At 53.7% G+C, this 23,722-nt stretch overlaps 1 protein-coding gene across 2 annotated transcripts; it reads left to right on the forward strand.

The window, feature by feature from the left end:
• The first annotated feature begins 6,561 nt into the window (after positions 1-6,561).
• Positions 6,562-22,348, forward strand: RAC2 (Rac family small GTPase 2). Of its 2 annotated transcripts, XM_010994787.3 has the most exons (7): positions 6,562-6,739; positions 8,651-8,722; positions 15,999-16,116; positions 16,877-16,939; positions 17,362-17,521; positions 20,859-20,991; positions 21,586-22,348. In XM_010994787.3, exons 1-6 carry the CDS (start codon positions 6,705-6,707, stop codon positions 20,987-20,989), a joined length of 579 nt encoding a protein of 192 aa, XP_010993089.1. In that variant the 5' UTR covers positions 6,562-6,704; the 3' UTR covers positions 20,990-20,991; positions 21,586-22,348. The 2 variants fall into 2 exon arrangements, with proteins under 2 accessions (XP_010993089.1, XP_031319084.1); XM_031463224.2 differs by lacking the exon at positions 21,586-22,348 and having other exon boundaries at positions 6,570-6,739; positions 17,362-17,534; positions 20,859-20,934.
• Positions 22,349-23,722: the final 1,374 nt, after the last annotated feature.

Here is a 23,722-nt window from a genome sequence, read left to right on the forward strand (position 1 = left end):
TACAAATATTACAAAATATTCAAGGAGGAGATAATTCCACATTATCCAAACTTCTCTAAAAATAGGAAAAAGTTACATCAACTCATTTAATGAAACTAGTCTAACTTTGACCCCCCCAAAAGACAAAGACAAGGTGAGAAAGGAAAATTACTAGCCAGTCTCACTGATGAACATGGGGACCCCTGCATCAATACTGGTGATTTGAAGCCAGCAGTGTATAAAAGGCAATCACCGTGACTGCGTTTGTCAGGGTATCATTTAAGCTGCTGTAACAAAAAGGCCCCAAAACTCAGTGGCTTAAAGAAGACAATGTGTATTTCTCTCTCACATCCAGAGGTGAGTGGATCCCCCAACATCCAGGATCGCACCAGAATTTCTATTTCCTAACTAGTGGGGAGGGAAAAAGATGTACAGGACATGGGGCATAAGCCTTCAAGGAGATGACAATGGAAGTTGCACTCACCACTTCCATTCTTTCTCCCCGTGTAATCATGGGGCCACACCTTGCTGCCAGGGACACCGAGAGATGTGGTCTTCAGCTGGGTGAGTGTGGGGCTGGCTGCTAGTCTTGGAGCTCTGTTCTTAAAAAAAAGAAGTGGAGAATGGCTGCTAGGGGACAATCAGCAGCATTCCCCACAATGACTAAGTTAGGTTTACGCAGGAACACACGGGTAAGTGAACATTAGGGAATGTATTAATGTTGTTCACAGCATCTCCATAGATACAGGAAAAAAAAAAGCATTTAATAAAATCAAACACTTATGATCAAAACAGAACTGTTGTTACTAAAAACAGCATGGAACCTTCTTTAATTGATAATAATATCTGCCAAGAGTCTATATTATATTAGATGTTAAAACACTGGAAGCATTCTTTTTAAAATCAGAAATATGCAAAGATGCTCGCCATCACTGATTCTATTCCACCCAGGGAAGTACATTATAAAGTATGTTATAAACAAGCCAAAGAAGGAAGAAATAAAACTGTCATTTTCCACAGATAAGAGTGTCTACAAAGACAGTCTTAGACTTGTTAGTAGCAAACTCTCTAGATAAGTTATAATTAGAATTTCCATCCAGGTGGCCATATTTTTAAGTCCAATCTGCAACGTTTGACATTTTCCTAAATTTAAGCAACAGAAAATGCAATTTAAGAAGGTGTTAGTTACAGTGGCACTGAAAGTAATAAGGTATCAAGGAATAAATCTTATGAAAAATGTACATGACCTTTCTTGGGGGAAATTATAAAGTTTTATTGAAAGATAGAAGAAATATGACATATTAAGGGGTAGGAAGACTGAATATTACAGTGATGTCAATTCTCCCCAAATTTGTCCATAAATTGAACAGAATTCTAATCAGAATTCTGACAGGGTTTTTCTTGGAACTTGACAAGCTGATTCTAAAACTGATACGACAGAGAAAATGGTCTGTGACAATTGTAACAGTCGTGAAAAAGTTCAAGAGAGGAGCATTTGCCCTGCAGGATGTAGAGACCTGACATGGAATTTTGGTAATTAAGGCGGCATTGTGCAGGCTCAGGGTGGACAAATAGACCGATAGACAGAGGAGAAGCTGAGAATAGACTCCCACACGTATAGACACACTTGCCGTGAGACAGCTTGGCTCAGTGGGGAAAAGGCAGGCAGTGCTCCTCAGTCAATGGTGCTGGAAAAATTGGTCAGGGAGATGATAAAATTAAATGTTGAATCTCACAAAAATGGAAGAACTCCTATCTTACCATGCCTTAAAATCCAACCCAAGTGTGTAAAGACCTGAATATTATGGAAAACAAAACTTTAAAAGCCTTAGAAGAAAATGGAGTAACACATCTTTATGAATTTGGGAGTAGGGAACAATTACTTTCGTAAGCAAGACTCATTCCAGAAGCACAGGCCATTAGGGGATAAATTTAAATTAGATGACGTTCAAATGAGAATTCTGTGTACTAAAAGTCACAGTTGATTAAAAGACATCCCAAAGACTGGAAAAAAAGATTTGTAACACATATGACAAATTTGAGTTTGGAAATCAGAATATAAAAAGAACTTCTCCAAAGAGGTATCAGACAGGAGAGAAATGAACAAAAGAGACAATTTATGGAACAGGAAACACAAACATGCAATAGATACTTGCAAAGCTACTCGACATCACCAGAAAGAAGTTAATGTAAATGAAAATCACGAGATGCCAATTCAAGCAAGTATAAAGCCTTATGAGGCCAAGCGCGGGCGAGGGTATGGACCGCGAAGACCCCTGAAGAATGACTTCTCAGTCTATATTCAGGTGCAAGATGTGAGTGTCCTACAGCTCTGCTGTCCCACTTCTAGAGAAACCTCACCTGCTCCAGGAGTCCACAAATATTTGCAACAGAACTGTTTGTAAAGCAAACATCGCCAGCCTCATGCATATCCATCAACAGGAGATTGGATAAATGCATTTTGGTATATTCATATCAAGTGATATTACACACAAGCAAAAATAACTGAACTGGAGCTGTCAGTTAAACATTTACCAGCACACTCCTTGGTGGAGACTGTGCTTCTGAACCCTGAGGCCCGTGGGGGGAAGGTGGGGGCTGACTGATCTGAGTGGCCCCTGGATGAGAAGTAAGACCTCTGTGGGCACAGTCTAGGGAGGCAGATTGGGCTGAAAATGAGGAAGGGTGTTCCAACAGGCCCAGCTGCCCAAGGATGGAAGACTGTCTCCTAAGGGAATGATTTCCCCGTCATTGGAGATATGTGAGCAAGGGCTGGGCGGCTGCTTTGTGGGCAGTGAACCAAGTGTTGGATACCAATGGTACAAAGGCAGGGTTGGATAACGATGGCCTTTATGATCCTTCCACGCATGCCCAGAGGCCCCGTGCTTCTGTGATTCAGTGAGTTGGCAAAGTGTGGTTAAAGGAAGATAGGACTGGATGAATAACCAAACTGTGACACATCCCTGGACGGAACGCTGCTCACTAATGAAAGGGGATGGACCACGGCACATGCAACAGCACAGAGGGACCTCAAAAACGTGCCGAGTGCAAGAGGCTGCATGCTGTGTGATTCCATTTATGTGAAATTTGAGAAGATGCAAAGTCATCTGTCATGACGGAAAGCAGACCAGAGCTGCTGTGTGCGGGGGTGGGGGTGGGGGGCTGGGCTGAGCAGGGGTGTGAGGAAACTTTCCATGGCAATGGGAATGTTCTGGAATGTTCTGCATCTTGACAGTGGTGGAGGTTTCATGGGTGTGTATTTCTGTGCAAACAAATGGAACTGTACACTTTAAATGGATTCATTTATTGTATATAAACTATATCATAATACAGATATTTTTTAAGAAGAAGAAAAAGAAACAGTGAAGAGGACTGGACAGGAGGCCAGGGCTGTTGCATCTTGGCTTTGGTCTCAGAGACATGGGCCTCAGTTTCCCCATCTGTGAAATGAGGGTATTGAATAAGGAAACCTATATTTACTTCCAGTGTGGTGGCTACAAGTGTGTCATCTGGACAAGTCCATGAGCCTCTCTGGGCCTCGGTTTCCTCATCTGTAAAATGGGGGAATAATAGAGCCGTGGTGCACGGCTTGGCCCCGTTCAAGATGCTGACAAACTTCAGGGCTGGCGCTTGAAAGAAGCTTTTCAAGAAGATAAGGTGTGTTTGAACATGTGACGATTGACATATACAGAATAGAGGTTTTGGCTTTCTTTGCCCCTTTCATGGCGGTAGCAGGGATGAACTTTTGAAAAGATGCCAAATATCTGTAACAGCATATATCTGCCCCATAAAAAATGTCTGTAGAATTCAATTCTATCATTTAAAATCGTTTTTCTTCCAACCAGCCCCAGCCTGAAGCTTGACACAGTAACTGGATTGATGTAGTCTACAACTACCGTAAGACAACTTTGTTGATCACTTTAATTTTAAGTCCCATTTCTTTTGACTGTTTTAAAAATTATATGTTCCAAGGAATCCTTTTAAAAACTTTATGTGCTTACAGTTTTTTTCTATAATAGATCATTCTAATGATTAAGTTTGGTCCCTTTGACAAATCTATGGATTCCTAAGGATCACGGAGTTTATTTGCAAAGGGCTTGGGGGACTTTTGAAGAACTGTTCAATACTTTGATTATGGTGGTGATTGCATGTGTCAAATTTGGGGGTGAATTTTACTGAACGTAAGTTCTACTTCAATAAACGACTTTTAAAACTTAAAAAAAAGAAAACAGAGCCACCACTGACCAGGGCTGAGAGCAGCGGTCGCTGTGCTGGAAGCACCCTGAGATTGCTACTATCCTTCCAGCCCTGAGGCCACCGGCTGCTGTCATCCAGCCTCCCTCCCCATCTTGTTCCCCTCCTGACCCTGGCCTCTCCTCACAGCCTGAGGGCCACCTGCAGATCCCAAGATGTCCTGTGAGCCCACAGGCCCTTATGTAGCTCTCCTTACAGGTCACCAGTTCTTCAGGGGCAGCTTCTGGTCTCCTTGTTTTGTAACCACTGCAGTGCCAAGCCCAGAGCTAGATATTCAAGTGGTGCATAATCAGTGCATGCAGAATGAAGGAAGGAGTCTGGTGGCTGTAAGTCAGCGAGAATTTTTCTTGGGCTGTCCTGGAAGTGGCCTTCTCAAGATGGAGGGCAGGTACAATTCTAAGGCTGTCGTGGCTGTGTACGGTTGGGTAGGTTGTTTACTGCACAAGGAATCTCCACCCCAGGCGGCTAATGGGGAATAAAATCCAGTACATATATCCCTTAGCAAGTCATGTGACCATATTCATTGGCTGTATCTTCCCAAAGAGGTGCATTATTCTTTTTTTCTTTTCCTTTTTTTTTAATGAACACCTTATTTTGGAATAGTTTTATATTTACAGAAAAATTTCAAGGACAATAAGAGAGCTCATGATATCCTTCACCCAGTTTCCCCTATATTCACAGCATTTACATAACCAGAGTGCATTTGTCAAAACGAAGGCATTAACCTTGGTACAATACCGTTCTCTAATTTTAGATTTGTCTTGGACTTCACTACTTTTCTCACTGACTCCTGCTCCAGGATCCAATCCTGGATCCCACATTGCACTTAGTATATTGTTTTTGTTAGATTAACACAGAGGTTGCCCTTATGGGATCACAGCGGTTGGAAAAAAGAATGTGGATGCAGGGGGAGTAGCCAGAACAAGACCTTAGGTGGCCTGTGAGGCGCCCAGGTGGGTCACCAGGGGGACACTTAGCCTCCTGACCCTGGCCAGGCGCTGTGAAGTGCTCCCCACTATTTCTGCTCAGCCCATGCAAAGCTCAGAGCAAACACATCAAAATTATTGGCAGATCTTAATCACTGGCTAGCCAAAGGTTGGAGCAGGTCCTTGGGGAGGCAGCATTTCCCTTTCTGCAAACCCTGCAGCTTGTGTGGAAGCTCTGGGAAGGCTGGGCTTGGGTGCTCCCACCATGGGGAGTGGGAGGGGCACTGGGCGCCCAGCACACCCAGCACTCCGCACTCTCCTGCCAGTGTCCCAGTTTGTCCTGAGGGAGTCTGGGGTGGGTGACCAGCGGCTCTGCCCATCCCCTCCTCACCCCTCACCCTTGAAGCCGGAAGGGTGCTGGGCATGGGGGAGCCATGGCAGCGAAGAGTAAGACCTAGGTGAACTTGGAGCCCCCTGCAGAGACACAGTGCCTGCTCAGATCCGGAGTCTCCCTGTGGCTGAAGAGGGGCACTCGCCCTCCCCACCTGACTGCAGAACTCAGGCTTTGTCCCCCGAATGGCAGCTGGGGTGACAGAAGAGTTGGGAGTCACTTGGCCCCGGAGTTGATTTCAGCCTGGGCAAGTCTAGTGAATCAACTGACTTCTCAGATCCCGTTTTAGCATCGTTAAAATGGACACGGTTCCTGAGCAAGTGTGCCCGGTCCCCAGGGCTGCCTCCAGTGGAGGGCCGGGCTGGCATGGGGCACTGCCTGCCACTTCCCTTCTATTTCCCCTTCTCCATCAGTGCACACAACCCCCCACTCAGTCCCTTCCTGCCTCATCACCCTCCCCCTGTGTCTCTCCCATCCTTCCACACTCGGGGGACCCACACTGACCCCTCTGTGACTTGCTCAGAATCCCTTCTGGAGTGCCCTCTCTCTGACCCCAGCTTTCAAGTGCTGGCTTAAATGCCACCTCGCAGGCCCCAGCTCACCCTCTGTGTAACTCTGAGGTCCCCTCCCTGTCAGTCCTCCGTGGTCCCCCATCACTTCCTGCCTTGTTTTGTGGACACCTGTGATGAGCCTGTATCTTCCCAAGGGACCGGCTACAATTCCTGCATCCTGGACTCATCGGCACCTGATACCGTGCCTGGCACACAGTAGGTGCTCATTAAATGCTTATTGCTTAGAACTAAATTCTCGGAAGCCTCAAGTTCTTGGAGAACAACTCTGGCCCCGTCCATGGAAGTGAGTCTCCCGCTGGTGCTCCAGAGCCAGGATGTCTGTAGGGGTGGCCCAGCCCAGCCCAGCACCTGAGGGCCACCCCACCCTTGAGCTGTTCTGCCAGACCACATGCTCCGCCTTCTGCAAACGGCCGTGGGGGCAGCAGCTTGGGTAAGTTCCCCTTCCGCTTCCTCCTGACTTCTGTCTCGCTGCTGCTGCTCCTCGGTCAGGGTGCCTGTCCAGGCTCTCATCACCCCCGGTGCCTGCAGAAACGCTCCGTGCCCTGAACTGTCACCACCACCGCCCCTCAGGCCTCGGACACGATGCAGGCCATCAAGTGTGTGGTGGTGGGAGATGGGTAGGTACCTGGCTGGACTTGCACACAGCTCCCTCCTGGGGTAACCCTGAGACCCCCGCCCCGGGCAACTCTGGGGAAGCCCCCTGCCCTGCAGATATAGGAGTCCCTGGGAGGCAGCCGGAGGAAGGGCTCCCTTTTTCTCTCAGGGCCCAGAGAGAACCCCGGGGGTGAGCTGAGAACAGCTCCACTGTTGCTGCCTATCTCACCCCAGAACCTGCCAGGTGGAGGGTACAAGGACTGTGGTTGAGGGTGCCTGGGGCCGCTCTCTCCTGGATCCTCAAGTCTTCTACTCTGTGGATGCTAGTGAGGGTGGGTCCCCAGGCTGACCTGGGCTTTAGTTACTGGCTTTAGTTACTGACTTGCACTGCTGTGTGGCCTTGGGCAAGTCACACTGCCTCTCTGAACCTCAGCTTGGCAGTCTGGGAAGAGGTCCACGCTCTCAGGGTTGATGTGGTGTCACTTGAGATGTTTGGAGCGGCTGTCCTGCATGTACACACATACTCAATAAAGGTAGCCTCCTAACGTCAGCCTGCCTGGTTGGGGAGGATGTGTGGGGGATGAGGAGCAGAAGGGGGAGGGGCGTGGGACACAGAGCTAAGAAGGAGCGAGGGGGCGGGAGGGTGACTGTGGGGTCAGTGCGGGCCAGGCTGGGCTGAGGGGCCTACTCAGCTGTCAGATCTCAGGGACAACCTCAGGTTGTCGTGTCCCACTACAGACCTCAGTTTCCTCATCTGTAAAATGCCAGGTTCAATATGCTAATCTCTCCAGCCTCTCCAGCCTGGCCAGCAACGGTGTCTTGGGGTCCAGCCCCCAGGTACCTCCTGGGGTTTCCTGTAGGTGCAGCCCTGGCACCCCAGCGTGTTCCAGCTGGGCAGGCCTCTTATCCAGCCCTCTCATCCTACAGAGGGGCAGCCTGAGGCCTTGAGACTCGATTTTCCTGTCCTGGGGCGGGCTGGTTTATCAGGCAGGCCTCAGCTGATTCTGATGCATGGCTGCCCGTTATCGGCCCGCCTGCCCAGCCCCGCTCACTTCTGCTTTGTATCTGATCTGAAGAGGGGAGGGCGGAAGCCAAGGGCAACGTTCCAGTTGTTCAAAGTTACCTTGGTGGCAGGCCCTGGGGAGGGGTGAGGAGGAGAGGGGGCCAGCCCCCTCTGAGCAGGAAGTGACAAAACCTGGTGGAGCAGGGGAAGGCCCAGAGCTACCTGCACCCCCTCCCAGCCCAGCAGGCTGAGGGTGAAGACAGCACAGATAATGGCGGCCATCCCTAATTTAGTACTATGTGTCAGACCCTGGGCTGAGTCACATTTTCTTTTCCCACAAAGCCCAATATTAGACCCATTTTACAGGTGGAAAAACTGAGGCTCAAAGAAGTTAAGCAATTTGCCAAGACTTCACGGGATTTGAACCCTGGTCTCTCTGATTCCTGAGGCATAGGGAGGTTAAGTGACTTGCCTAAGGTTGTACCACTACTGGGTAGGTGGTGAAACAGGAATCTGAATCCCAGGGGAGTGATGGCAGCACCCTGGTCAGGCACCAGGGGCCTGCGGCCTGGTCCATTTCAGCTGGCCTCCTGGGCACCTCATGCTCTTAACCCTCTGGCCCACATCCATGTCACCTGGGGACAGCCTATTAAAAATACAGATTCCCAGCTCCACCCCACACCCATGATCCAGAATCTTGGTGGTAGGACCCCGAAGTCTGCCCTTTAGTGAGCACCCCAGAGAAGTCTTCTGACTCCCAGGTGTGAGAAGACGGATACAGGGAGTCTCAGATGGGGACACAGAGGCCCAGAGGGGTGGACTTGGGTCTTCCCTGAGGACCGGGCTAGGGAACCCAGCAGGTGCCCAGAAATCTCGTGGTGTCTCAGGCAGGGCCCGTGACAACTGGCCTCTCGAATTTCCTGTCTTTCAGAGCCGTGGGCAAGACGTGCCTGCTCATCAGCTACACCACCAACGCCTTCCCGGGAGAGTACATCCCCACTGTGTGAGTTCTGAGGGCAGGCTGGCTGCTCAGAGGACGGGGGGTGGGGGGGACATGCATCACCAAGCCCACCCTTTTCAGGCACTTCCTGTGTGCCAGGCGTGCGTGCGTGGGCACTTGGGGTCGTGCCACAACCAGTCTGTGCCCGGCACAGCTGCCTGCTGATCCAGTAACCAAAGCCAGGATGGTCGCCGAGGGCTCCCAGGGGAGCGGAGCGCTGGCCTGAGGCAGCGCAGGGTAGAAGAGGGGCTGGGTCTGAGGAGTGGCAGGATAGGGGTGGGGTGGGTGGAGGAGGAGGTAATTGAGGGCCTTGACACAGAGAGCCGAAGTGGGGCACACGCGTGTCCCGGGGGGAAAGGGCAGTGCCTCCTGGAGGCCAATCGGAGGCCTGCCCTCGTGTTGGGTGTGGAGGCAGGGCTGTCACCTGACGAGTCTGTTCATAGGAGAACGTGGGTGTCAGACTCAGGGAAGGGTAAACCGCAAGCACCAGTCCCTCCCTCACCAATGCTCAGCGGGCCCCCATCCCTCTCAGGACAGCCCCCCAGCTCTGTAGCTCGGCATTCAAGGCTCTGTGGGACCTTCTCTGGCTTCAGGGCTCAGCACTTCACTTCCTGTTCTGTCTGCTTCCCGCCCCCTGGTCACCAAACGCTCCCTGGGCATTTCTACCTCAGGGCCTTTGCTCCAGCTGTTCCCTCTGCCTGGAGGGCCTTTCCTTCCCGCGTCCACATGTCTAAGAGCTCATGTGCCCCCTCCTCCAGGAAGCCTTTCTGACCCAGCTGGAGGGAGTCTCATTCCCCAGAGTGACTTTGTCTGATCTTTCCCAAGACCATGAGCTGATGGAAGGCAGGGGCCGTGCTTGGTTCTTTTCAGGTCTTCCCACTGTCTTAGGAGAGTGTCTTATGCACAGTGTAATCTACACTTTGTCTTATACACGATACACGTGTTTTGAGTTAACCTGAATTGAACATCATGGGGAGGCCCTAGAAGGACGGATCACAGCTACCATCTATTGAGTGCCTACTGTGTGTGGGCCCTGGATGAAATGTCACACACGGGTCACCTCGTTTGACCTCACGGGAGGTGGGTGTTTTTATACCCAGGGTGCCCATCGGGGAAGCTGAGGTTCACAGCAGCTTGGGGGCCTGTCCCCTAGGTGGGCTGGGCTCCCTCTACTTACAAATCTCCCCGGGACACTGATCCAGGCTTCAGTTGCCTCAGGGACCCCAGCCTGAGGAAGGAGAACGGCAGGCAGCCAGGAATGGGGCAGAGAAACCTGAGTAGGAAGCCTGGGAAAACTGATTCCTGCCCCAGTTCAGTTCCCAGCTTCCCAAAAGGCCTGGCGCCAGGGCCCCCCCCACCCCCTGCCCTTATCTGCACACTCACCATCAGCCATCAAACATTTCTCAGCACCTTCCAGCGCCGAGGGAAGGGAGGCAGGTCCTGCAGAAGGTCATCGTCACCAGGGCTGTGCTGGCACTGCCTGTGCTCCTGTCTCTGCCTGTCACAGCAGGGCTGGAGACCCCCCTGACTCAAAAACCTTAGACCAATCGCTTCCCTTCTCTGAGCCTCAGTTTCCCTTTCTTTAAGAGGCGGTGTTGGGCTGAGAGACGCTACGCTCATCGCCTGGGCGCCTTCTCTGTGCAGGGAGAGGGGAGGCGAGTTCTCTGGGTGCAAGATGGCAGGACTAGAGGGGCCGGGGTAGGGCCAGTCGCTCTCAGCAACCTGGAGAGACTGGCCCCTGGTGGCCCCGAGTGGATTTGGTTTTCCTGGGCAACCCTGCAGATGGACAGAGAGGACTCTAAGGAGTTGAGTCGGGGAGAGGGCTGGCTTCTGGGTGGGCACAGCACCCCACAGTCTGAAGGGTCCTGCACTTGGTTTAATGCTCTAATGTCCCCATCCTGAAATTCTCTTTTGTTGGTGTTGTTTTTTATTTGTTTGCTTTTTTTACTGAAGTATAGTTGATGTACAATGTTGTGTTAGTTTCTGGTGTACAGCACAGTGATTCAGCTATACGTATATATATATTCTTTCTCATTATTAATTATTACAAGATATTGAATATAGTTCTCTGTGCTATCCAGTAGGACCTCATTGTTTATCTATTTTGTACATACTGAAATTCTTTTTTTAATAAGGTTTTTTTAATTAAAGTATAGTCAGTTTACCATATACTGAAATTCTTAATGTTTGAACACGGGGCCCTGCATTTTTGTTTTGCATCGGGCCCTGCCCAGTACGTGGCCAGCCCTGCACCCCACCCTCTTTGCCTTCCCTACAGAGTTGCTCAGTTCTGTACCAGCTGCTGCAGGGCCTGCACCCCTGTGACAGGGAGGGGAAATAAGTCACACTGAGCCCTCGGCACTGGAGGGTGGCGGCAGCCGGGCAGAGTAGAGTTGGGGAAAGCAGGCAGCTCGTGATCTCTGGCACAGAGATAAAGGTCCAGAGAGCGCTGGGGCCGGGGATGGGACGGTTTGGTGGGGCCAGGAGATGCGGGCTGGAACAGATAAGAGGGAGAGCTGGACTCAGCTTGCTGTGAGGGTTGGGGGATAACAGCCCGTCTCACAGGCGGGGAGACCGAAGCCTGCTCTGTGGATGGTCCTGTGCTGGGTGTTGGGGATACAAAGACCTGGCAGGAGACCCTGCTCTCCGGTGCCTGTGACATTGGGGGGGAGGTCCTCCCTGACCTGCCCTCCTTTCTTACCATCATTCTCAAACGGAAGCCCAGCTTTCAAATCAAAAATTAGATGGAGCCACATGTTGACCCAAATTCCTCCCTTAAAAGCCATCTCTTAGCCATTCCACTCTGGACTCCCGGCTTCCTCAGGGACCAGACCTGACAGCCTCCCCTAGGCCGCTGCGCTCCCCACTTCTCCACCTAGTGCCCTGTTCAGGTATCCCCTCCCTGACCCCCACCTCTGAAGCCGCTCCACCCTCTCCCTGGGCCCTGTCCATCCCTCCCCCCTCCTGAGGGTCTGCATAGCCAGTCCTGATCTGACTTCCCCTGCTGGGATGGGAGCTCCATGAGGACAGAGCCCTGGTCTGTCTAGTCCACTAGATCAGCGCCGAGCACACTGAGGGGGCTCCGAAGTGACCCGACCACCTGAGCATGCTCCAGCCTGCCCTGAGAAGGTGCTGGAACCCAGCCACCAGCAGGGGCTCAGCTCTGTGGGGCTTCTCTCTGGGAAGGAAGGATGCATGTGGTTAATTTAGGTCAGATCAGCTGGTACTTAGTTTTCACCTTCCTTTGTAAACTGGCAAAGCAAGCAATTCCCATAGACAGGGTGCCCTCCAGCCTCTCGAGCTGGACGCACCAGGGGTCCTGCCGAGCTGCCCTGCTGGCCTCCCGACTCCCCTGACCCTGTACTCCTGCCACCAGGCATGCTGGCCCCGCACTGTGTCCAGCTGGCTCAAGACTCCCCGCTGCTCATACACCCTTTCTGTCCCCTCGAGCCCTATCTGGGGCCCCTCTTCGCTTCCCCCATCTCCTCTCTGTAGGAGCCTCCCATGGCTCTCCCGGCTTCCCCTCTCACCCTTCTCCAAGACTTCTCCGGCCACCGGCCAAGAGGGCCTTTTCCTAAATGCAGAGCTAATCACGTCACCTCCCTGCCTGGATGGATCCCCACTGTCTGGAGAACCCTGACCTTGAGACAACAGTGGTCCACGCCCCACCTGACCTGTCAATCCTCCCTGGCCCCCAAGTCACCAGACAGGCACACCCCCTGGTCTCTGTGGTCTGTGAGTGCCTTGGCGGGGGTCAGGTGATGCCTGGTGCTGAGCCCCCTTTCATGTCCCCCATCCCCCTCCTCCACTCCATGCCAGGCCTGCAGCCCTGGTGGGAGGAGGGGGTGCAGAAAGAGGCCACACGGACTCTGGGTGAGAGCACTCCAGCCGTGTGGCCATGAGCACTCTCATGCCAAGCGTCTCTCTCAGGCACTGGATCTTAGTTTCCTCATATGTAAAACGGGCACAATGATAGCATCCTCTTCCTGAGCCCACTGAAACCATCTCAGTTTAAGAAGATCATTGAGCTCCCTGCCCTCTCCATGGCTCAGGGTCAGCCCCCACACCCTGGCTCAAATGCCACTCAGTCCCCAGCCAGGAACTGGGAGTGATGCTTCCACCGTGGGCTTTTCTGAACTGGGTAACAAGATCGAGCCCTGGCTCTGCCACCAACTGATTATGAGATCTTGGGCAAGTCCCTTCCTGTCCGCGAGCCTCGGTTTCTCATCTGGAAAATGGAAGTAAGGGTTAGCCATGGTGGTGGTGTCAGGTTCCTCTGGTCCTGGCTGCCAGAGGGTCTCCGAAGTAAGGGGGACACCGGGAGTTTTGGATCATTGTCCCTGCAGTGACCACTCAGGCTCTGGCAGCTTGTCCCCTGGGGAGGGGCCAGGGATGGGATGTTTAGGGATGAGAATGCTCAGCTTCTCAGCATCTCCCCATGGGGTGGCTTGAACATCCTCTGTCCCTGGATCCTCCTAATGACCCCAAAAGATAGGGCATTTTTCACAGTGAAGAAAGCGAAGCTCAGAGAAGCTGGGTTGCTCACCCAGAGTCACACAGCCAAGATGAGGCTTCACAAGGAATTCTCTGCTCTCTCCCAGCTCTGGGTGGCTAACCCCAGGCGAATGAACCCTCCTGCAGTGCATTTGTCTACTTGCTCTCTCACAAATGAGTGTGCAGAAGGAGCCAGGCTCAAATCCTAGCTCCTCTCCTTATGAGCTGGCTGGCTTTGGACAAGTTATTTGACCTCTGGGGGCCTAGGTTTTCTCAACTGTCTAATGGGAATAACTTGAAGTTCTTTTGTCTTGGGTCACATGGTCCCTAATGTATGTATGAAGGTCCCTGGACCTCTGCCCAGCCCCAGAGTAGGTGCTCAGTGTTGCTATACCTCCCAGAAATCAGCTCTTTCCCCATTGCTACTGGAGGTGGCTTGGAGAAGACAGATGCTTTTGGCTCAAGGAATCTTGGGGGGCTTTTTGGCGCTAGAATTTCAAACTGGACATTAGAGGAAAATGTTTCTACATCCTGAGCTCATCCCAGAGGAGTGTTTCTGGCCAAAGCCAAAAAAAACCTCAGGCACTTCTTTTCCCATCATGCCCAGTGGTGTCTCCCTGGACAGCTCCTTCTATCTGAAATCCCACGGCGATATGAGTGGTACCCAGAGTAGGTACACAGAGCACCTACTATGTGCCCAATGCCATGCTGGCCTCCAGGGGCAGTGAGGAACAAGCCAGGCTTGATGTCTGCCATTTGGGTGCTGAATTTACCAAAGATTTCTGAGTTGGGATTGGGTGGGGGCCCCGAACAGGCTGGGGCTCAGATCAGTCTTCCTGGAAGAGGTGACCTTGAAGTGGGCTAGACTGGGGATGAGTAAGAGTCAGCCTAGCACGGCGAAAGAAGAAGAGTGGGAAGTCAGGCGTTTGCAGGAGCTTTCCAGGCAGGAGGGAGCAGGGCCATCTGCGGAACCAGGGCTGAACGGGCACAGTGTGTTAAACACGTCAGACTGCCCACTCTTTTTAGGGGTGGGTGCCTGTCTCAGGACAGATGTCTTTGGAGTTGCTCTGAAATATTAGGGCTTCTGCAGCCTGTCACTGAGCAGCATTCTGTGAGGGCTTCGTGGAGAAGGTGGCACCCCAAGGGCTTCAGTTCGGTTTGGTTTGACTCCGATCCACCTACCCTCACTAGGTGCCAGTCCTGAGACATCAGAGGTGAAGCAGACATGGGCCCCGCCCCCACAGAGCCCACAGCCTGTGGCAGGAAGGAGACACACTAAATGTTGGCTCATAGTTGAGTCAAAGCAGTTGCCTGAGGGTGGGGACGACAAGCTCTTTCCAGGTGGGGGACAGGGAAGGAGGTGACTGGGAGTTTTCCCCACAAAGGAGGGACTGCTTGGGCAGGGTTTTGAAGCATGAATAGGAGACAAAGGTGACAAGGGGGTGAAAGGGTGTTCCTGAGAGGGGCACAGACAATAGCAAAGGCTGGAGAGTGCGGAGGACCACGTGGTCTGGGTACAGGCAGGGGGCACATGGTGAACAAGCTCAGGGAGGCAGGAGGGGTGAGCCTTACCTGGAAATGGAATGGCTTGGCTGGTGTGTGAGGGGAGGACTAGGAGGAGAAGGTGGAGGAGCCTGAGGTCTCAGTGGCCCAGCTTAGAGGACAAGGAGCAGGGCCTCCGTGGGTGACCTCAGTGAGGAGAGAGAAGGTGGTGGTCCCCAGCCCATCTGTGGCAGCGCAGCTGTGGCAAGGGGCAGGGAGCACTGGATGTGGAATCAGATGAAACTGGCTCCTCACTTAGTTTGGTTGCTCACTGGCTGTATGGCCTTGGGCCAGTCACTCTACCTCTCTGATCCCAGTTTGCTCTTCCAGAGTATGAACCAGCTTCTCCCTCTTAGGGATGTGTGCAGTGAGAAAACTACTGGACTGAATTCAAAAAATCTGGAAGCTTGTTTGATTGCCGCGGAGGCCTCTCTGGTACCAGCAGGGAGATTTTAGCATCTGCCCCACCCTATCCCTTAGCAAGAGTCTTTCCAGTATGTGCCAGTGCTATTTCCCGAAATCTTCCATGACTGACAGCTTTTGGCACGTGCTCAGGGTGGGCTGGAAGGCCAGGGGAATTAACACCCCAGGACATCCCTCTGTCAGTGCGTGGTGGAGATGGTGGGTGAATACCCTGGCTCCCTCCTGCATCCTCTGGGGGACGCCCTGAGCACAGTGGCACCAGCAAAACCTAGTTCGAGTCCCTCCATGCTCTCCCCCACCCCCGCCAGTAACAGCTCAATAGCATGTTCTATATTGGCTGCTGTCCCTTCCTCTTCCCCACTCCCTTTCCTCGGCTGCCCGGGGTCACTTCCAAATAAACCACTTGTACTGCTTCCTCATCGCTGGGTTTGCTTCTGGGTGACCCCAACCTAAGATGGGGATGAACACTCATTCAACAAATACTGGGTGACTAGCCACAGCGTCCAGCCTAGGAGGCAGGTAAAGTTTATTCTCATCATGCCTTGGTGGGAAAGTTGTACAGCCTCGAAAAATCATCTCTCCCAAGGATGAGTAAGGGCAGAAAATAGCTGATGCTTGCTTAGCTGTGTGTAAAATTATTTAATGCAATGAATCAGTATTTCAAAAAAAGAAAAAAGAAAACCCAACTGCATAATGCTGTGTGACTTGGGTCCTGTTGTAGCCCTTCTCTGGGTCTTGGCCTCTGCTGTAGGACCGTGGACTGCAAGTCCTCAGACTCTGGGACTGGAGACTGACCCTTCTGCCTTGCCTGCTCCCACAGGTTTGACAACTATTCAGCCAATGTGATGGTGGACAGCAAGCCCGTGAACCTGGGGCTCTGGGACACGGCTGGACAGGAGGACTATGACCGCCTCCGGCCGCTCTCCTACCCGCAGACGGTATGTTGCCCCACCCCGTCTTTGTGGTCTTGGCCTTTGCATTCCTGTTCCCTCTGCCTGGGATGTCCTTTGCCCAGCTCCCAGCTCGGCCTGGTGAACCCTGACCCTCTCCTTAAGGATGAGCTGGAGGAATCCCTGCACTCCCTCCCAGCCCTCCATCAGCCCCTGTCATCATTCTGCCCATCTGTCCTCCCAGCCCCTCTGCTTTAGGGGCTCTGGCACCACCTGGTTCTCAGTGAGTAGGGGAGGCAGATCCTGGACAGGGACCCACTAGGGAACTCAGGATGGTGAGCCCTGGGGGTGCTGGGGTGGGGAGGAGAGAGGTGGGTACACCTACAGTTGGCTCTGTGGCTGCTAGTTTCTCCCTTTGGGATAGGGAAAGGGCTGGGGCTGGTGATCAGACGACAGGGTAGTGAATGTCTGGTGAGGAGTGTGGATTCTGGAGTTCCAGATAGCAGACCCTTTAATCCTTATAAGCCTCACTTTTCCCATCTGTAGAATGGGGCTTTAGCAGTGCTGCTACAGCGGTGTGTGAGGGTAAACTGCTTAGAACAAGCCCTGGCTTTTAGGAAGGATTGTTCCTTCCTAACAAGCAGCAGCCTGGTAGCAGAGGCAGGAAAGGAGTCCCTTCTCCAGTGGATCCTCAGTACCCAGCATCCCCCGGGCTATTCCAGCCCTCAGTGGCTGCCCAGGTGTGGGAGGGCCCAAGGGGGATGCCTCCAGACCTCCCTTTAGGAATGACCCTTGCCTGATCCCCCAGGATGTCTTCCTCATCTGCTTCTCCCTCGTCAGCCCAGCCTCCTACGAGAATGTCCGTGCCAAGGTGAGTGGGACGGAGCAGGAGCTTGGGGTGATGGAGCAGGTGACCCTGAGGGAAGGAGCATGGGAGGGAGGGACTGGAGCAGCGATGGTATGGGCAGAGAGGGTCCTCCGTGCCAACAAGGGCTGGTGTGGGGCAGGGGGACTCAGGGGATGAGACTCAGAGTCTCAGCGGGGGCTGATACATTGCACTTTGCTTTCTAACTGTGTCTCCTCCCCTCCTCCCACATCCTCATGCCTGCCTCTTTTCTCTGCACAAAATCTGGCCTCCTCTTTTCCTGCAACCACATGTCCTGGGCCTTGCACACGTCTCTTCTCACACCCTCACACCCCCCCCATCTTTTTCCAACTTGGTGCCCCTCTTCTCCCCCACTCTCCCGCTCCCCTGCTCCCTGCATGAACCCCGCACCCCACTCCCCGGCCCAGTGGTTTCCTGAGGTGCGGCACCACTGCCCCAGCACACCCATCATCCTGGTGGGCACAAAGCTGGACCTGCGGGACGACAAGGACACCATCGAGAAGCTGAAGGAGAAGAAGCTGGCGCCTATTACCTACCCGCAGGGCCTGGCACTGGCCAAGGAGATTGGTACGAGGCTCGGGCTCAAAGAGGGGAGCTGGGTGCAGGGGGAGCCCCGACTCTGCCTGGTGGTGATGGCAAACACAGGCTTCAGGGCCAGGCTGTGAGCTTCCCACCCTGGCCCTGCTGTGGAGTAGCTGTGGGACCTGGGCGGGTCACTTAGCCTCTCTGTGCCTGTATTTCCTCAACAGTGTCAGTTCTGGGTGGTTGGGAACATTAAATGAATTCGTACCCAGGAGGTTCCTAGAGCAGCACCACCCATGGGAAGCACTCTGAGTTAATTATTATTAGCAGTATAATCCATAAGCAGGTGTTGAGATGAGTGCCTTTTGACAGACAGAAGCAGGGGTGTGCTGTGGTTGCACAGAGCACCGGGGAGGCTTCCTGGAGGAGGTGCTTCTGCTTGGGTTTGAAGGGTAATGCCTTTTCTTCTGCCTCCTTCTCGTCTTCCTTTCCCGACTCCCACCATCCCCCAGCCCCCGCCCCAGCTTCTCAACCCAACTCCTCTTTGCTTCTTGATCACTGGGCCACAGAAGTGTAGTGGCTTCTCAGGGTCACGCAGCTGGTAGGTGGCAGAACCAGGATCTGAACACAGGACAACAAACTACTGGCTTGGGGGCCTCCTCGTGGTGGCTCAGGGCTGCCTGCACCATGGAGGTGATGACCGATGGGTCTGGCCTCTTCCATGGCGTACAGGCCTGCTGTCCTTGGTCAGGCCCTAACCTGCCTACAGCCCAGGGATGGGACACTTGTCCAAGAGCCTGGGACCACCAGCTGGATTTGGCCACTCTGAGCAGCGACCTGCCTGCCCAGGATACTCTGTCTCACCACAGGGTCCCGCAGGCCCAGGGTTTGGCCCCCGAACTAGTTGGGCCTTCCCCAACCCATCCCTGCCCCAGCCTTACCCTTCTTCCTTCCGCCGGAACTGGGAGGGCCCTGGGGACTCACATCTCTTCACAGGAAGAGAAACCGCAGCCGTCACCTCCCCCTTCACATGACTAGCCCAGTGACATGGCCATCTGTCCCAGGAGCCCCCACTGCTGCTTAAACCCCGGCCCTAGGCCCCATTTTAGGGGCTCTGGCTCGCAGCCCCGCTGGTCTTTCCTCATTAATGCTGGGGACTGCACGCCTGCCTGCTCATCTTTCTGACCAGCCTGTCCTCTCTGGACTCCTTCCACCCAAGACAGTGACTCTCCAGCTGCATCTGATCCTTCCTTTTTAAAGCACAGGATTTGGTATAAGACAGGCCCTGGAAGCCTGGATTCTGCTCCCAGCTCTGGCACTGACTGTCTGTGTGACTTCGAGCCAGTGGCTCTCCCTCTCTGGACTTCAGTTTCCCCATTGACACAAGCCAGCCTACACACTCCCCAAAGGTCCCTTCTCCTCCGTGAGGAGATGACTGGGGGGGTCCTGCCTTGGCCCCCAGCCAATCCTTCCTGCAGCTGATCCCAGGTGGGGATGGGGCAGGGGAAGTGACCTTGAACTTGCCTCAGACCAGCCCAGGCCAAGGGGGAGCCTGAGGGACCTGCGGGCTGATGAGCAGGACAGCTGCTTCCTCTGCCCACCAGCCCAGGACGATGATAAGTTGTGGGGCAGCTCTGATCCCAGCTGCTAATCATGGGCGGCATAGATTGAGCACTTCCTGGGTGCTGGGCCCGTGCATTCTCCCACTTCACTGTCATAGCAACTATGAAGGAGGGACTCTCACCACCTCACTTTACAGGGGAGGAAACTGAGGCTTAGGGAGGAGAAGTTACTGTCTCAATGCCATCCAGCCAGGATGTGGCAGAGTCTAGACTCGAACTCGGGCTGCCTGGCTCCCTCAGTCATGACTGAAATCATCTGTTGCCCCCACAGATGAGAGACTGAGGCCCAGAGAAGGGGACTGGCCAAAGTCCTGGAGTGGCCAGGCCCCCAGTCAGGACCCTTTCTCTGGACACCACTGAGTCAAGAAGCAAGAGGGTGGCAGGTGCCAAGGAGTACGCAGTTGGTGGGTGTGGAAGGAACAAGTGGTCACTGGCTAGGGTCCCTTGCAGGGAGACAGTGGCCAAATGCCCAGTGACACCCTTCTGGGCACAGAGGGTAATAGTGACGAGACTCCTGGCCCCAGCTGGGGATGCTCCGCTCCTGCCAAATGAGCCCTGAGACCACTGCCCGTGCTCCCCGGTGGAAGAATGTTCCCACAGGCAAGGGGGACATCCAGTGTGGGACGCTGGACAAGTGACATCTCCTCTGAGTCTCAGTGTCCTCTTCCTTGCCCCACCCTTTCCTTCTCCCAGCCCCAGGCATTGGCGGGCTTCCCTGGTCCCCAGGCTGCCCCTCCCTAGAGCCTGGCTCCCCTCTCCCAGCTGTGTGTCTCTGGGTCCAGGGCTTCCCCTCTCTGGGCCTGTTTCCTCACCTGGGACGTGGGGAATCATAGTATCTCTTCACAGGGTTGTCGGAGGCGCCCAGCTCAGTGCCTGGCAGGGAGCAGGTGCTGATCACCGTCCATCTGCTTCCTTCTCCCCAGCGAGGAGACATAGTTTCCCCCTCTCCCCTGGCCCTCTCCTTCCTCTTATTTCTGAAATCAGCCCCCAGGCCTCTCTCAGGGGGATTTTTTTGTTGCTCACTTCAGGGAAACTGCTTGGGTTGTAGTGAACACAGGAACTCACACAGATTCCTTCCAGAAGGCCATGGAACACTGGCCCTGGGAGTCAGGGCTCAGCTTGCCTTTCTCGCTGGCTGTGCCCCAGGCTCCAGCCTTGAATGGTCACATGGGAGAAGTCTTGTCCCCTCCTGGGGGAAGGGGGGCTCCCTAGTCCCCATTCTTCTTGCTGAGGGCCCCCAGCCACCTCTAGGGGGAGGGGACATGTCTAGCGTGTGACTTTGGACAAGCGACTTCTGAGCCTCAGTTTTCTCATCTGTAAAATGGGGTGATGCTAAGGACCAATTAGGTGACATTTGGAAGGGCCTGGTGCGTGAGCCGTGGGTTCCTCAGGCCTCCCAGGGGAAGCGTGGAGGTAGGTATGTGGCGATGTTCTTGAAGAAAGTGAGGTGCCCATAGGTTTAGTCACTGTAGCTTGAGCTCCTTTCTTGCCAGGAAAGTATCAGAATTCCTGCTGCCTTCTGCAAACTGAGGGCTTCCCTGCCCAAGAAAGACACACACCTGCTCTCATGGGTCTTAACTTCTCCCTCTGAATTCAAGCTCCCCATTTCAGACATGAGGAAGCTGGGCCCGAGGGGTGAATACCCTGCCCTGAGTGACACTGCCCAGGTGGGCCCCACAGCCTGGCGCAGTGATGTGGCTTGGGAGGGGGCTCTGCCCGGCCCTGACCCAGGCCCCTACCCTCTTTCTGCCCTGACCCAGACTCGGTGAAGTACCTGGAGTGCTCCGCCCTCACCCAGCGAGGCCTGAAGACCGTCTTTGACGAGGCGATCCGCGCTGTCCTGTGCCCCCAGCCCACACGGCCGCAGAAGCGGCCCTGCAGCATCCTCTAGGGGTGAGAACCCCTCCCCTTCGGCTTCAGGACCCTCTGTCCCCTCCCCCGCTCCCCACACCACTTCCCACACAGAGCGGGCTCCAGCTGGGAGGGAGGCCCCTGCTCAGGGGCCCTAAGTTTCACTGGGATGGCATTTAAACCAGGACAGATGAGGGAGCATCAAAGAGGCGTCAGTTTCCCCATTTCTCGGATCCAGTCCCGCTCTGTGAGCCCAATTCCCAGAAGGAAGGTCCAGGGTCTCAGAAAATGCCAGGAAACCTGAGCCAAGGCGTGGGGTCAGTGAGCTCCCACTCCGCGTCCCTGCAGGAGGGCGGGAGGACCAGGGTGCAGATACCTTGGCCCCTGCCCTTCAGGAGACCTGAGCTGAGCCAGGAAGGCCTGACACCCATATATAGGGGTGAAGCAGGGCAGCCTGAGCTATGATGCTGCTGGGGGCAGAAGATGGGTGGGTGTGGGTTGGAGGCAGCCACAAGGCTTCCTGGAGGGGGGACAAGAAGAATGGAAAGGATTTGGCAGACCTTGAGCAAAAGCTGGGTGTGGGCTGTGGATTCTGCTTGTCCCCAGATTCTTACTGCCTGCCTATCTTCCTTCCAGGACGTACCCAGCCCTCCCAGCCATGGGAGGTGCTTCTGACCCTTCAGGGCCCCCAGCAAAAGCCCGACGGCACCCCGACTGGCCATGCTGTCCCCTCCCTGTGGCGTCTCTTAGCAGATGGCTTCAGAGCTTGGTTGATCATCTTCTCTGTGCTGGAGGCCCTCTGGGGCCCGAAGGGTATGAATTTGTAGGCGCTGCATCCCCATCCCCTCATGCTCCTGCACTCCCAGGGGCCAGAGGGGAGCCCCAGGACCCAATAAACCACCCCTGCGTTGCTGCGGTCAGACGCCCCCACATAGCATCATCTACCTGTATATGCCTTCCATCCAATGCCTGAATCCCCTCTGGAAACGTCGGGCCAGATGGTTGCCAGCCACCACTTGTGTATGTTCAGGGACAAGTCTCTCCCTCCTGAGGCAGTTTACTCCAATATCGATGGTTTTTCTTGTCTGAAAGTTCTCCTACTGAGCTAAAATGTCTCAGCAGTTTACTTCTCTGGTCTTAGTCCTCTTTTGGGACAACATAAAACATTCATATTTTCTAAAATGTTTGCGGGCATCTGCCCAGCCAGTCAAGAGGCTGGGTCCGGCTGACTCCTGCCATCTCAAGCCTTTCTGCTCCACTCACAGGATCCTGAGCTGCATTTACTTGTGAGAGTCTTAAGACTTTCAGACCCTGCCAGTCAGGACTTTTGCCATTGCAAATAGAAACCCAGTTCAACCTGCTTAAGCAGAAAATAAATCTATTGATTCAAGGTTGGAAATATCATGACTTCAGGTATAGCTTGATCAAGGGGACTCAATGGTGTCATCAGGGCTCACTTTCCTGTACCTCTTTGCTCTACCTTCTGCTGTCTGGTTCATTCTTAGGCAGGTGACTCTTAAGGCTTCATCCTTCCAGGTTCAAGTTCAGTTTAAAAAAAAAAAGCAAGTGTCTGCCGCAGGCTAAGTTCTGATTCAGGCTCACTCTGATTGGACTAGCATAGGTCTTGGGCTGTCCCTTCAACCAATTATATTTGTTAGGAAGATGCTGTGGTCCGATTGGTCAAGTCTGGGCTACATGCTGCACAGAGCAAGGAGTGGAGGCAGCCCCGCGCCAAACCACACACTCTAGGTGAAGGGGGGGGGGGTGGCTGGGTCTGAAATGGAGACTGAGAACCTTACCGGAATTTGGGAATCTGGGTGTTAAGCAACCAGAAACCCCCAGTCGCCACTATTGGAGGTCCCAGGAAACTGTCTGAACGGTGTAAAGACGCAATGCCGGCCCCAGCAGGCCCTAAGCACAGGCAAGTTTCTTTAAAAGAGAGATGAGGCTGCGGTAAGGACTTAAGAAGTTCATCCGAAAGGGTCATGGTACCAGGTGTGGAGCCTGTCCCACCTCAGTGTTCACTAATTCATGAGTGCCAGACTTTCCCATCCTGAAGACGATTACGCTTCTCTGTCTGAGCTTCATCCATTCATTCAACACAGGTTTACTGAGCACCTGCTCCTTGCCAGGCACTCTTCTAGGTGCAGGGGGCCAGCGGTGCACCTGAACTCTTGCCCTCAGGGGCTGCCACTCTAGAGAAGCTAAAAGAAAGGAATGAAAACAGAGATCTAAGACCCCGTTCCTGACAACACAGAAGTCCCCCAATTCCCAGCCAGGGAAACACTGTGGGCTTCCATTCCCCACTCTCCCAGAGCTCCCGGCCACCTCCACTGCCCTCCTAAGTCCTGAAGTTCCAAGGCAAGACCTCAGCTTATTTGCCTCCCAGGAGACCCACCCTCTTGAAAGGGACAGGGTGCAGGGGGAAACCCCAGGGCCTTTCCTGGTCTCAGCTCAGACAAGATCGTTGTGTTTTTAAAGTTACTTCTCCTCTGAAACAAACCAAAAATCCACTAACTCTCCCCATTCCCACCCCCATACACACACACGACACATGACACAGACACAGATGTGTAGGGGTCAGACCCCATACATTAATATGTTCAGTGTTTAAAAGCCCCAAGAAACCCCTTCCAGTGGGCCAGAATAGAGGAGAGCCTCTCTGCTCCCTGCTCTTCTGGGGCCTTGAGATAAATTGAGGACCCTCCTGGTGGCCCTGAGGCCTGGCCACACCCCACCTCCCTCTCTCCTGTGCTCACACCTGCTCTGCCAT

Source organism: Camelus dromedarius, chromosome 11 (genome assembly GCF_036321535.1).
Source record: "Camelus dromedarius isolate mCamDro1 chromosome 11, mCamDro1.pat, whole genome shotgun sequence".
Classification (NCBI taxonomy): Eukaryota; Metazoa; Chordata; class Mammalia; order Artiodactyla; family Camelidae; genus Camelus; species Camelus dromedarius.